General features: G+C 39.1%; 2 protein-coding genes across 5 annotated transcripts in view; both read right to left on the reverse strand.

Annotated features, from left to right (window-relative positions):
- The window catches only part of LOC106945594 (transmembrane protein C15orf27-like), a 52,070-nt gene extending 45,863 nt beyond the window's left edge, over positions 1-6,207 (reverse strand). Inside the window, exons 1-4 of one of the 4 annotated variants that reach the window (XM_015029381.1) lie at positions 5,191-6,207; positions 3,128-3,202; positions 2,164-2,234; positions 1,150-1,287 (exon numbers count right to left, since the gene is read on the reverse strand). In XM_015029381.1, coding sequence (XP_014884867.1) covers positions 1,150-1,163 — 14 coding nt within the window. In that variant the 5' untranslated portion in view covers positions 1,164-1,287; positions 2,164-2,234; positions 3,128-3,202; positions 5,191-6,207. Of the gene's footprint in view, positions 1-1,149; positions 1,288-2,163; positions 2,303-3,127; positions 3,203-5,190 lie in introns of all 4 variants that reach the window. The other 3 variants (XM_015029379.1, XM_015029380.1, XM_015029382.1) reach the window with 3 other exon arrangements.
- A 129-nt stretch (positions 6,208-6,336) lies between these two features.
- On the reverse strand, positions 6,337-14,184 carry fbxo22 (F-box protein 22). Its single transcript, XM_015029383.1, has 7 exons — positions 13,976-14,184; positions 13,606-13,738; positions 11,779-11,866; positions 11,046-11,144; positions 8,416-8,568; positions 8,168-8,333; positions 6,337-8,083 (listed from the first exon to the last, which is right to left on the reverse strand). Exons 1-7 carry the CDS (start codon positions 14,104-14,106, stop codon positions 7,690-7,692), a joined length of 1,164 nt encoding a protein of 387 aa, XP_014884869.1. The 5' UTR covers positions 14,107-14,184; the 3' UTR covers positions 6,337-7,689.
- Between the last annotated feature and the right edge of the window lie 478 nt (positions 14,185-14,662).

The raw sequence follows: 14,662 nt of genomic DNA on the forward strand, positions 1-14,662 counted from the left end.
GATTTAATTTTTTTTAAAAAAAAATATGCTCAAAAAATCAGAAAAAAATTAATATTCAGATATTCAAAAAAATAATAATTGAGTTTTCATTTCCTGTGAACCACAATCAGCAAAATTAACAAAAAAAATCCTTAAATACATTATTCCATGTGTAACAAATGTATTTAATATCTGAATGTCACTCTTTGGAGTTAGTCAATGGAATGATTGAACTTTTCAGTGATACGGTAATTTACTAAGATGCGCTCGTAAGATGGTTATTTTTCTACAGAATCTGTCAGGCTGCAAATTCATAAACATAAATCAAAGAGCTTAACTAACAGACACAACTTTTCAAACTTGCATCTCACATGAAAAAACGACGACAACAAAATGCAAAACATTAAACTGGTTAAGAACAATTTTGACGCCCGTCTACGTGCAGCACAGAGAGGAGTTTAGAGAAATCCCCAGGCGATCTGAGCATAACACAAGAGCCTTTCTTCATCAGCCTTCCTCTTTCATGAATACATTCAAATCGCTCTCAGGACGAATGCGACCTCAGTCATGCCGTCATATGGCGACGTCCCAAAGAGCCGGTGAACCTGGCATTGTAGGAAATAGTGAACTGAACTGGAATACTCATAAAAGCCAAAATGGAGCAATGATTTGGGGCCATTTATCTAGGTCAAGAGAATAAATGCAGCTCGTTAAGAAGAGACAAATTACAGAGTAATACGATGCCAGCAGTATTACACCCTGACAGAGAGAAACTGTTTTTCAGTGTTGCCCACTTTGTTCTCCTCATACTCACAGACCCACAGTAAACTTCATGTTCCCTCTGTTGTCTGTCTGCTCTCACTACACATTACACACAGAAGACGTTTCACCTCAAGAATCAACATAGCGGTCAGCATTTGTGCCTGACCCAACCTGTGCGTCCTCATTCAGACAGACGTGTGTGAATCCGTACAGTAAAGATCATTATCGTTCCAATGGACACACAAACACAAACCTGGTGAGAGTGATAGAAAGAACAAAGAGAGGGGAAATGCTTGTGGGGGGGGGAACTTAACTGAAGGAAAAGGAGTTGTTTTTTTTGGGGGGGGGGGTTTCTAAGATTTTGAGTGGCTGGATCAGTGGTAAACATAGTGCATGATTTTTACTTACTCAGCATTAGCCATAATGATGGATGATGGCGAAGGGAAGCGATGAGGTGCTGAAGTCTCTCGACACGATTCCCCTTACTTTTTGTTTTAGAGCTGCAGTTCACTTTTCCACCTGAGAGATCCCACTTTCATGCTAAACCTGCGGAGAGCACATCTAGTTACACCGTCAGATATGTACAGTCCGACTGAAACTAACACAGCTTCACACAGCAGGAAGATGTTATTTCATGATCCATAGAGTGTCTCGCAATGTTATTCAAACCCCTTGAGGTTTTCCACATTGTTACAAACATGAGCCTCAGTATAATTTTTTTAAGGTTTTATATGGCATACCAAAACTAGGCAGCACTGTTAACTGGAAAGACGTTGATACATGGCTTCAACCTGCTACAGGTTGTAAAAGACTTGAATAAGGGGGAAAGGTTCACCTGAGGGAAATTGAAAATTGATTTTCAGACTCTTCATCCAGTCTGACTGGGTTTAAGCCGCGTCACAAAGAAGAATAGCCAAAGTTTTTATCTCTGGACATGCAAAGCTGCTAAAGACAGACGGTAGCCCCAAAGCCAACAGAGCTACAGTCTCTGAGTCTTCCAAAAGTATTAATCCCCTTGATATTTTATTTATTTATCTAATTTCAAACTCAAAATTTGATGCATTTTATCAGGACTTTGTGTGTTGGAACCACACAGACTGACAAAACAGTCAAACAGAAGAAAACAAAGCACACATTTGACAATTTTTACAAATAAAGATGTCCTTCCGAGAGCAATATTTTGCTGCAGCTTTTCTGCCTGAGCAGTGGATCAATTGTAAAACCATGTATCGGTTTCCTTCGATTATGTAGTTATGCACTATTTTGTCCTGTTCTATCATACAAAATCAAAATCAAAAACACGAAAGTAACCTCTAAACTGATTCCAGTTGTTTTTCTGCTCATGTTTCCGATCACTTCCATGGAAGTTGTCCCTTGACGATCAGAATCAGCAAATAAAATAGGTGAAGAGGAGGAACTCACAAAGATGAACGAGGAGAAATCAGAGGAGCTCAAACAGTTGAATAAGGAGTTGAAGAACCAGAGGAGCCTGACTGAGGAGACGAGAAGCAGGTCAGAGAGGCTGAAGCTCAGATCGTCTCTGGAAAATCAAAAGTTTGAGCTGGAAAATTGGAAAATTCAAAAGATAAAGAAGAAGAACTAAATACTAAAAAGCGCAATCTTTGAGGTTTTAGGTTTATGTATTTAGTTTTTTTATTTTATATATAAATAAAAAAAATTCTTAAATATTTTTCCCTTTTTAGTAAAAATGTGCCCTTTTTACACATACATATAATTTTTAAAAAACTTAAATTATGTCATTTTGAGCAGATTCTGCTCAGTCAATACTCTCCTGGAGAATCTCTCATCTGTGGAAAAGAAGGTGAACCGATAAGCAGTAGATGAGGTTCCAGTCTTTAACAGCAAACTGGACGCGATCAAACAGTGCAGGGCTCATCTTAAATGTCTTGAAGCTTCAGAAAAAAAAGAGTCTCAGCTCTGCAAATAAAATAAGAGCTTATCCAGAGATCTGAGAAAGTGAAACTTAGCACTGATGTGGAGGATCAAATCTATAATCTTTATTTTAGTAGGAAAACAGATACAAACTAAACTGTATTTTTAATGCTATTCCAGTGCATACAGTTGAAACCGGAAGTTTACATACACCAAATAAAAAGAAAACTTTTTTTTTCTCACTATATGAAGTTGAATCACAACAAACAGCTTTTGTTTCATGTTAGTTGGAATTACCAAAATTATTTATATTTACCAAATGCCAGGAAACTTAGTGAGATTTTTAGATTTTCCTGTAAATGCCTTAAAATTCAGAGGTTTACATACATTTGGTCAGTATCAGAGACAAATGACTTTTAAAGGGAAATAGGGGCAGACATTATGTAAAATCAACTTATTTAGCTTTAATGTTATTCCCTGATCAAAAACATACCTGGAGTGTTGCTTTGATTCTTTCATGCATGTTTCAGAAATTCTTGAATCTCCTGTGGCAGCCATTCATGGGTGCCTAAGCAAGACAAAATGCGTGTTTTTTTATTCAATGTTCACATTCTTACAAATTTACCTGCAAGTCATTTGAGAGTATTTTTTATTTTAAAGCAGCTTTTAAATGTAACGAAAAACAACGGTGTCCGGAATATAAAAGTTCTACTTTTGTTACTTTTAAATTCACACATTTCATCACATTTAGGGATACAGTTGCCTGGCCTTTGCCTTCCTGTGCAACTCGAAAAAATATCGCTTACAGCACCGTCTTGGATTTCTCCCTTTGACTCGGATTGTCTCCGGACCCGGTCGAAGTTCTGAACGATGACATCAATTTTCTGCACCGTTTTAGATTTGTAGTCTGTCTGTAGTTTTAGCAAGGGCAGTGGAGGAAGTGAAGGATTCCGTTCAGTCCCTGTCGGCCATGCTTCCAAATATTGAGCTAACATTAACAGCAGCCTCATTCGGATCGGCACTTTTCTTTTCAAAGTCGGTCGTTTACAGCGCAGGCAAGCTTGTTGGGAGTTGAATTCCCCCATTACGTCATGGATAAAATTTAAAACCTCAACACAGTCCACGCCTCCAGGAAGCTAACATTTCTTAATAGCTGAGAGTCCAGACCCTCTGTACGAAACAAACAGCTTTTAGGGACATGTGGCTGCTTTTTTTACCAGGCTAGAGAGGGAACAAACCAGAAATAAAGAATTGTAGATGTTTAGATGTTGCTAATTGATTTACTCTGTGACTAGGCTAACTGGTATTAGCAGTTTAAGCTATTAGTAAATTATTCCTATATTTTTTACTTTCAAACTTTGATTGATAAAAAGAACATCATTAGCGGTCATGTCTTCCAACATGTCAATGATTTCCCTTATTTTGCTACTGCAAAATGTAGTTTTTGCTATTTTGTTGTTTTATTTTCCGTTTAATCAGGTAAAGAACTTTGAATTGTATTGTTGCTGAAAATGTGCTTTACAAATAAAATTTTACTGCTGTATCTTCTGTAACAACCTGAAAGAACTGTCCACAGAAACTAGTTTCCCATAGTTTCTTACACCATAGCTCCATCTCATTAATTTTGAAAAAAAAAAATAAAAATAATAACTTTGTGTCCTCCTGCAGCAGTAATTAAGACACTGAAGAGTGTGACTTTGTAGAGCTGGAAAAATATTTTTGAGTTTCTAGGCATGATGAAGGTGAAGATTTAGTTGCTGGTTAATTTCACAGTGCAGAATCATTACCCTTGTAAAATATATCTGCCATTTTGCATATCACTTTGATGCTTTTTGTTTGTTTTTCCTTAATGAATAAAGCTGATGCCTCCTGATGCTGCCCTTCTCCCTGATCACAGTACATCTTCTCAGTGCCGGATGCATTCTTACAAGCCTGGAGCTGCCAACCTGACCTGTGTCACCCTGGATGAGAACAACTGCTGTTCTGAGGGCTGAATACATGCTAAATGCTACACTTTTTAGCTTTTTAGTTGTACTTTTTTTTCTTTAACTTTCCAAATATGCAGCAGCACTCTGTCTGTAGTTTGTCTGCAGTTTGTCCAAACATGCAGTTTGTCCAGCACATTGACAAACTGCATGAAAATGTATGGTGGTAACATAAAGTCTGGAACTGTGTCAGGAAATGTGAATACTTTTAAAGGATATGTTTTCAGATATTGTGCTTGACAATTTTTTTTTTTTTGTTGGAAACAGCTGCCTGCCTTTCTTGACCAAACAAAGCTCATGCACTGTGCTATCCGCATACTTGTACACTTAGTCAAATTAAACAAGACAGTTTTAAAAGCCGCTTCTAAAATGCCACAAACTTTTCTAGACGTTAGCTCTTATTTAGACTTGCACCTCTACATCTCACCTATCAGCAGCTGGCTTTCAGACTTCACTCCTTTCAACCACCAGTAATAGTAGCTTATATTTTGCACCTGCACTCAGAACCTTTTTACTATTAGATGCACTAAATAATAGTAAAAAAAAAAAAAACCCAGAGAGAGCCTCTTACCTGTGAGAGATTTACATTGTTGACACGTAACTGTGACTCCCGTTGCTCTCCTGCAGAAAGTAATGTCTCCCTCGGTGGCGCTCACAGTGAGCGAAGCAGCGGCAGCAGGCTCGCAGTGTGTGTAGGCTGCAGCAATCCTCTGCACTTTTGCATTGGACGAGCACCGCCGCTGCTTTCGCAGCTCCCTTGCGCTGCGCGGATTTCGGTGCAAAACCAGAGGCTGCAGCTCGAATGCATGAAGCATCGTCACTCAACAAGAGCCATGTTAGCTTTAAGTGCAGTCACAAGAATCGAGTCAATTGCCCCCCTCTTCTCTTCTCTCTCCCTGGATTAGACGAGTTGTGTTGGGGGTCCGGGTTGCGCTCCCCAGCCGAGGGCTTCCCCGACGTGCGCAGCGGGGAACCCTGCGAGAAGGGAGCTGTCCAGGTGCTGAAAGCAGCCCGACGGCTCCGTCAGAGAAGCGCCTCCGGAGCGGCGGGAGGACGGAACACCGCGAATTTTCACGCGAAGGCGGCCAAAACATTGACGTTTTCGTGCCAAAGTCTGGCGGCAGCCAGTGAATTTTGTGACATTTGCATCGATCCGGTCACGACAGAGCTGTAAAAACATTAGCCGTGGGGTGGATCTGTGTGTATGAGCGGGATAAGAAAAACCTGCCAGTAAAAGGTGTGCGGTTCCCCAGTTGAGGCCAATTTAGGAACGGATCGTTGCCTCGGATGATTTTATTAGCTTTACGCCTGGTTGGTCGCTCCTCTCGGTGTCATGAGCTACGTTTTTTTTTTTTTTTTTTCCTGGTGTCCCAAAATAAAGATACTATGGGAATATAAACTGCCTGTGCAGCAATTGGCTTAACCATTTGTCACTCATCGGGATTAGCCAGTCGATGGTTAAAGAGTACATCCATCAATCTGAAGCGTCGCTGCTTCTTTTAAACACGCCTGGATGTGGGCTGCTGAGGATGCAAGAGGTTGACGCGCATATTTAAAGGGAGTTTGACAAAATCTACCAATTTAAGTTATAATATTGGCTTTAGATAAAGTTGAATGATTCGATTCCAAACAATATTAACAATAAATTGCATGTCTAATTTATTGTCTGTTTAAGGAAAACCTGAATGGGCACAAATAAGTCTGACAATAACCAAACTCTTTTTTTTCTTTTATCTAATACAATTTATATATTCATATTTATTTCAAATCTATACATGGTGTATTATGTTACAGTTAAATGATGGACAAGAGTTATTTTCTGAAGAAAAAAAAAACAGGTTTTGGAATTTTTTTAAATAGTTTTTTGTTACAATCACAGTTGCAGCTTTTTTTTTTTTAACAATGACACATCAGCAACGTTCAAGATAAAACAATCACCTGATAAACCACGTACATAGTGAAACTGCACCAATTAGCAACAAACTGTTCAGCATTGGTAAAAAAAAAAAATCAACATCAAGTTTAGCATTTAGTACATTTTTAGAGGCCTGAATGCTATTAGACATGCTGTCCTATTTCTCCTAACGTTTTCGCATTCTGTCACGCTGTAATCACAAACTTCAATGTATTTATTTGACATTTATGTGATAGACCTAACGCCAAGCAGTAAATAATTGCAAAGTGAAAATGAAAAATGCTTTCTTTTCCTTCCAATTCGCAATTATTATGACCTTTTGTTGATCTATAAACATAAAATCCTAATTAAATACATTGTCACTTACCAAAATGTAAAAATATTCAAGGAGTGTGAATCTAGGCACTGAAGAGACATCTTTAAAGCTGACCACTTTCTACAACTTGTATCTGAAAATGAAAAAGAAACAGCCAAACTAGACATTCGGCATGCAGGGCAAATTATCATGTCAAATAATCTAGCATTTAATGATCCAAAAACCCAAATACTGTTATCCCCAAGCTCCCAGTTTGCACACCTTTTCCCCAACAACTTGACTCTAGCAGAAAACTTGAAAAAAGCCTAAGACTTCGGAAGCTGAGATAATTCGACCAGCGTGCCAAGCTAACAGCTGGACAAATTAAACAGATATAAAAAAAATAATAATAATAATAACAGGAATCTGTAGGTTAACACTGATGACACAAAACTGTGTCAGATTTGCTAAAGCTTACCCTGATTTTGTGGAGGAAAAACAAACCAAATTTCTTTACCTCCATGAACGAAAAAAGTGCAGCCACAGGGAAGAATGTGTCTTGAATGTGTGAGGAAATTGGAGTGAAAGACATAAACATACTACTAACACAAGCAGAATTTGATGTCAGTATGTACACTCTGGGCAAATCCTTTCTTCTCAAAGTTTCCAAGACTTAAAACCTCCAAAGGTTTTGCCATTACGCCTTCATGGCTGAGGGGATTATCGTCCTGCTTTGTAAGCATAAATGAAGAGAGCAATATCCTGGGTGACACTTTGTACATAATGTCTGTTGCTCCAAGTCGTCGTTGACAACAGAAGCATGACACGTCGACTTTTTTCCTCTTACTCCTTCTTCCCAGTCAGCCAAAGTGGACCAGGGTCATGACGGTGGTGTACTCGTGCTGCAAGGTGTCGGAGTCGGAGTTGCAGAGGGTGTAGTCGTCTTTAACGATGCGGTCACAGCCGATCTCGCCGTTGCCAAACAGACCAAACAGCGGCGTATTGGGGAAGACCTTGTGAAAAGCGTCGGCCTCCACGTTGTGCTGGTTGTGGTAGTAGTTCTGGCCCCTCCCCACGCAGGCAAACATGAAGCCCAGGGTGTTTCTCTCAGGAATCCTGGCTGCCTTTAGCCGTCGGACCGTGGCCTCCGCTTCCTTCGCAGTGCCGACGTCTTGGTCGAGGAGCACGGACGCCCCCTGGACTTTACGGCCGCTCAGAGCCAGGCCGATCACACCGTACGATCCCTTGCTGCAGCTACAGAGATTGAGATGATGAAAACCGTAAGCACTGCGCCACGTGTATTAAGTCGTCAAATCCGCTGTGGAGCCTTAAACTCACCAATCTCTGGGCGGATAGAAGACGCCTTCCACCAGCCCTCCTGCAATTAAAGCCTTGCTGTTTGTCAGCGGCTCCAGGATCTGGCTGAGGAACCGTGCTCCTCCAGATTTATACGCTTCATAGATGAACATCACCACTACGCGTAGCTCTGGGTTGTCAACTAGTCCTAGAAAAAAACACAACAAGACAAAATATAAGGGGCTGCTGAGGATTGGATTTCTCTTGACTTATTGAACATCTGCACTCACCTGCTTCTTTCATGGCTTCCAGAGAGATCGTTTTCTTACAAAAGTGAAACGGCTTGATGTGAACACCATCAGTGTTGGGGAGCATGACTGCAAAGCCTGCCTCCCCTTCCTGGTACTCCTTAGGAGCACCGGTCCACGAACCGGTCGGAGTTACTGTTAAAAAGGTGAAAACCATGCTGCGTGAATATACATGCTACATAATCTGCATTTACCAAACTCCTAATTAGTCATCAAATTATTCATTCTAATAAAACCGTCACAAACAGTTTTCTTCAGTAGTGATCACTAACCCACATCTCAAAGTTCCTTCTTATTCATTTTTAATTTGTCATTTAGTCACAAGCAAAATAAACCACGAAAACTTCAAATTCAAGAAAATAAATCCTTAAGAGTTTCATGCTGGCTTTTACAGTCTCTAAGTCACCACCTACTGGAGTTTAGAGGAACTGCAGCAGCACACTCTTATTACAAACTGACAACAAAAGTAATCAGTCCAAGATACGAATATGTTGCTATGGAAATTAGAGAACGATAAGCCGCTCTGCAATAGATATAAAGATTCGGAAGACAGACGGCCTCAATCACCACTTCTAAGCTTTTATTGGATTAGGATGTTAAATTAGGTTGTAAACTATTCCTGAGCCAAACCGTTGATGTACAGCAGAATTAGTACAAAGAAAATACAACTCCTGAAATGGATAAATGTTGCAAGTGTCTGCAATCCATTCCTATCCCCACCTAGTTCCAGATTTAGGTTTTAACTAGTATTTGCCTCCAGATGTAAAACAGCGAGTAGTAAAGTTACAACCTGGACCTCGTTAATCAGGGCCAACACAAAGATTTAATAGATGGACAAAACAATTTACCCACACAGCGCCTTGCTAAACTATTCATCTCAATCAAACTTGTCCATGTTTTGTCATGCTGTAACCACAAACTTTAACATATTTTATTCATTTACTTACTTATTTATTCATCATGTGACATGCCAACACAGAGAGGCACATAAGTTTGAAGTGGAACAAAAATTACATATTTTACAAACACTCTAAAAAACGTGATATGCACCTGTATTCAACCTACCTTTCTCAATTTAGGCTGAACACAATTGCACATCAAATTATGACAAACTGTGATTTGGTCACTCACATAAAATCTAAATAACTTACACTGAAATTTGTGGCAGACAGACTCTTACTTTTATTAGCCCTTAGAACCTCCTGCTACATTCCTAATGCCGTATTTGGTTTCATTAAACAAAGCACTTTTCTTTGTAACTATGGCAACACTGAAGTACAGCCGAGATGTTTTAAAGTAAAAAAAAAAAGGAAAGAAGGTAAAAGAAATTATAGCGGATAAAAATTCTGTGGACTGAATACAGGAAACGGCTTCAGCAGTTATTTCTCATCTCCTTCAACCATTTAAGCCAAGAAATCAAAACGAACTCTCTGCAACCAGTAATAAAAGATGCATGATAAAACCACTTCTAAATATTAAAGCAACATGGATGAAGGTGGTCTGTTAAGTCTAGACTGCATCATCCTTGTGGTCTAGACTCATCAGGCCACACAAAATCCTTGGAGCAACAGAATAAGAACATCGGCAGATAAAGTGATGCACCCATCACACTTAGGGTTATTAATAAACGAGAGAGCAGCGGTATTTCTGAGGCCACGTCAGCTGGTTGTGAATATGTTAACACCAAACCATTTGACCAAATATACTGAAAATTAAAGGAAAAGTTTTGTCTTCTGAGTGCACTCTGATTTTACAAGCCGATAATGTCGAGGTTCACCAGGTTTAAATTGTAGGAGTAATTTGAGCCACACTGCAGACTGATCTGCAACCAACCTTCTCAAGTTAAGTGTTTTAAGCAGCAACCGTTTATGATCAATCCAAGTTGTTGTTGGAAAATGAATCCAATTCCACAAAGACAGAAATTATGTACTTAAAATATAACTAATCAAAACTTAAGGTGGACTACATACTGTATCGCCAGAGGGTGATGTTTTAGTACAAAGAGCTGCATTATGACATCACTTCTTTTTATTTTGAATACAGCGCTATTTGAGACGTTTGAATTCTCACCACGCTGACGATTTATTTTAACAGAATCAGTTAAGCAGGCTGGACCTGTTTGTCACCTATGGCTGCAATATTACAAAATGTCAGTGTTGTTACCATCAGCTCATGCAGCTATTAAACACGGCAGACAGAGAGCCTCATAAGCACATTCTCTGGAGGGAGGAGAACAACGCTGATGGAGAATCGCTTCTCCAGGGGGACTGTGATTATAACGAGAAATGGGAGGCTCAGCAGCGGGGACAGCGGGCCATCGATCAGCGAGAGACACAGCAAGATGCAAGCCGTGAGCGGAGCTTGCCAAAGCAGGCAGAAAGCAGAGAGAATTCACTGGTCGTCTTATGGAGGTTCAACGAATCAGAGAAACACAGCACAATGCATAAACATGTTTACAGTTCAGATTTACAACATTAATTAAACACACTGGTGGAGAATTGTGGCAGGTTCAAATACATATTTTATATGCAAAAGAGTTAGTGTGCGAATTTCTTTTTTTTTTTTTTCCCTTAGGTAAATAAGTAGAAATGAAAGAAGAGAGAAAAACTCACAGACTATGCCGGGTGTAGCGATGCCAACAATGTCACAGCCTTTGGGGAAGATCTGGTTCAGTTCTTCAGCCATACTCATGCATTGGCGACTCTTTTTTGCTTCAGTTTAGAGGAAGAAGAAAAAACGTTGCAATCAAATCGATTCAGAACTTTCAATTGTTTGGATTTAAAACTCGCATCAGAGAGGCATCAGATCAGAGTGAAACTGAATTTACAACATTATGAGAATATCACATTTAAAAGATTAAAAACCACCACTTTCTGCAGCTACTGGGAGGCAAATGTTGGATTGTTTGCTGCATTTGAACCTGAATGCACTTATTTTCACTAGAATACATCCTTAATATGCTGAGGGCCTAATATAAATAAGCCAAATATTTAAAATCGGCATCTTAGTCTTAGTTCTTATCAGCTAAGCTACTAAAATTGCCACTCAACAAAGCTAAATTTATTAGGAACCAGTCTCTAAAACACACCGAGTTGTATGAAAAACATAGAAAATAGCAAAATCATATTTTTATGTCGTACTTATGTAAAGTAAGAGCAATAGGGTGAAGTTGGCAACATACTGTAGGCTACAGGGCTAATCAAAATTGCCATAATGAAAACAGTAAACAAGAAGATGTTTTTTGTAAGTTGCCAAAACAAAAAGTATAATGGTCCAAACAGTACGAGACGAACATGTTCTCTACAAACAATCTGCTGAGTCACAGAGAAAATGATTACTACTGACCTTTGCTCTGTTCATAGCAATACTCTTGTCCAGTCAAGGCCTCACAGTCGACCATCATCAGGACCGTTTTAGGCAGGAGGAATACTTTCTGAAAACAATTGGAGAGAAAATGTTAAAGCACTTACTGTTAAACTGATGAATAATGTTGGGATGTTTGAAGCAATTATAGCTGAAAGGCAGCATTATCAATCTGCTGGCAACCTCTAAGTTACAGAACTGTGAAAAACTTCTAGGTCAGTCCTCATTTCACTCCATTTATCTTAAAAGAAGTCAAAGTTTTTTAAGTAGCTCTAATCAATTTTAACCTAGGACTCAACACATTTAATTATCCTTTATGTGTCACTGTACATCACATCTATTATGCCAACTGCCTCATCAGATGGAGAAACATTGTCAAAAATGGTTAACGTTTCACGCACCTTCCATTTAATCTGGTATATCCTGTGGAGAATCTGTAGACGAATCAATTCCAGAACTAACAGATTCATCATTCATAGAGCCATAAGTATGCAAAGATGTATTACCACCTGTATGATTTATTAGCTGCTTGATATCTGCCTCAATTGTGCAATAATGCACAAATTGTAGGGCTTTACAACATATTAAACAGATATAAATACAATATTAATGTGCGTGATATATTAAAAGCGTACAATCAATGTTCTGTGTTCAATCTCACTACAGTGAGATTGAACAAGGTGACAAAGATGGCACTGTCCAAGACGTTTAAGTTTACAGAAAGTGTTGGAAGCATCAAAATGATGGCTGAGAAACAGACCTGTCAGGAAAATGTGGATCTATTACAACTGTCACCATCATTGCCACAATAGTATAATTGTTGATTTTACCATCAGAGTTGCATGAATTTGTAATATTATGCAGCACAAACCTCTTTTACTTCCTTAGCTAAACAAGTAGAAAACAGCAAAGACACATGTGTATGAAACTTCTTAAATGTGCATTTGAAACTGCAACCAATAAGAGGTTTTACTTCTTTATGAATTAGAAAATCAGTGAAATGTTTTTGATTTCACTGATTAATTCAAACAAGTAAAACTAATACAGATTTATTACAAACAGTGTTGTGTTTGTTAGCTCCTATGTCAGATCATTTTAATGATTGCGGTTTACAATTAATGAAGACATGGGATTTGGTTTCTCAAAAAAATTGAATATTTTACTGTATTGGTATGGCCTCCAGACTCCTGTCCTTGAAAGACACATGGAGATGGCCCAAACACCCAACAGAGTTGGTCTATTGTAGAGAGGAAGATGAGAAACATCAGAGGCATCAATGTAGAGGAGCTGAATGCAACTTTTAAAGCAACCTGGGATTCCTTAACACCCAAGATCTACTAAAGGCTGATCTATGTGGCACCGATAGAGCGCCAACCCAACATTTAGTGCATATACTGTATGGGTATACGTTTCAGCAAAACGACACTTTACCTTTAAGAACCCCAATTTTTGATTGGTCTAAATAAACATTTAGTTTTCTGATAAAGTGCATTTGGAGTTGTCATTTCCGGTAAGCCATAGTTATGAAAATAACCATAATAAACGTCATACGTCACACTGTGTGCAATTGAGTTTCACTTTCTGAATTGCTGAAATAAATTCATTTTGGGATTATTATTCTAATTTAATGATACAACTGGACATTAACGAAGTTAAGGAGCAACATAGCTTCTACTACCGTGTGATTTCTTTTAAACCGGCAAAAAAGGTTATTTGTTTTTCCCTTTCCGAGTGGTTGTTTCTCCTCTACTTCTCCTTTTCCGTTTATCTCAAGCCATACTTTTTACGGTTTTCAGTTTTGCGATTTACCTCCACTTCTTCAGCCAGGATGCTGCAGAAAGAGTGAAGCTCTGTGGTGGAGGGTCCAGAGGCGGACACCCAGGTCAGATGCTGCTGAGTCCGAAGCACTCTGCGGGCACAGTTCCTCCACAATCTGCACACACTAACAAGGACACACACGTTCACCTACTGCCCAACCAAAACCACACACAATCAAAAAGAATACGCTTCTCTGCTTACAATCTAAGCATATAATGTTTCACTTTAATAACCATCTACCAATTTTTCTTTCAGGTTACTCTCCAGCTTACTTTTTTTAGATAAATATTTTCATTTTTTTATTCAGTAGACATTATGGCTAGCCAAGATAGCCGTTTAGCTTGTAAACATTTCCCATTACCTGGCGACCCGCAGAAGCGATTTGGTTGGTATAAACATGAGAACTCTCTCAACCACTTCGGCGACATTGCTGAGCACATATGCCGCCTTGCTATTTTGAAAAGGTTCGCAAAAATCCAGACTTTCACTCATATTTCAATATCCGATGGTCGGTCATACAGAACAGCTAGGACTTTTACCTCTGCACTTACACAGCTGTTAAACCCTCTTGTAAATTTACAATACTGCCCCAAGCGGGGCGGAGGGTAAAACGCACAGGCTTTTTCCATGACTGTCACAATTTTAAAAGCTATGTTACTGTTCTTACTTTTCCCCAAATACTTTATTAGGATATATAATTCCTCTTGTATTTTGCAGGACATTTCAACATTTTGACTAAAAGTACATTGTAAGCTATGACCTTTCATTTGCACAATGGCAATAGAGTGTCATGTGAGTTTAAATGAGTCTATCAAAATGTCCACACTCACACCTTGACCCTTTATCATTTCACAACCAGAAATCAGACATCTTTTCTGTCCTGCACCACCGGACACAACTGTTAAATACCAGTCCCATGGTAACTCTGGAGGAAGGCCAGAAAGTCCATAGCTCAGGTGGAGTAATATTTTGACCAGACAACAGTTGTGTCTGGGAAGAGAAGGGAATCTGCAAACATGTGAAATGAGGTAAATGTTACACTTGCAGG

This window comes from Poecilia latipinna, unplaced genomic scaffold (assembly GCF_001443285.1).
Source record: "Poecilia latipinna isolate Pla-1442-1.1 unplaced genomic scaffold, P_latipinna-1.0 Scaffold152, whole genome shotgun sequence".
NCBI classification, from domain to species: Eukaryota; Metazoa; Chordata; class Actinopteri; order Cyprinodontiformes; family Poeciliidae; genus Poecilia; species Poecilia latipinna.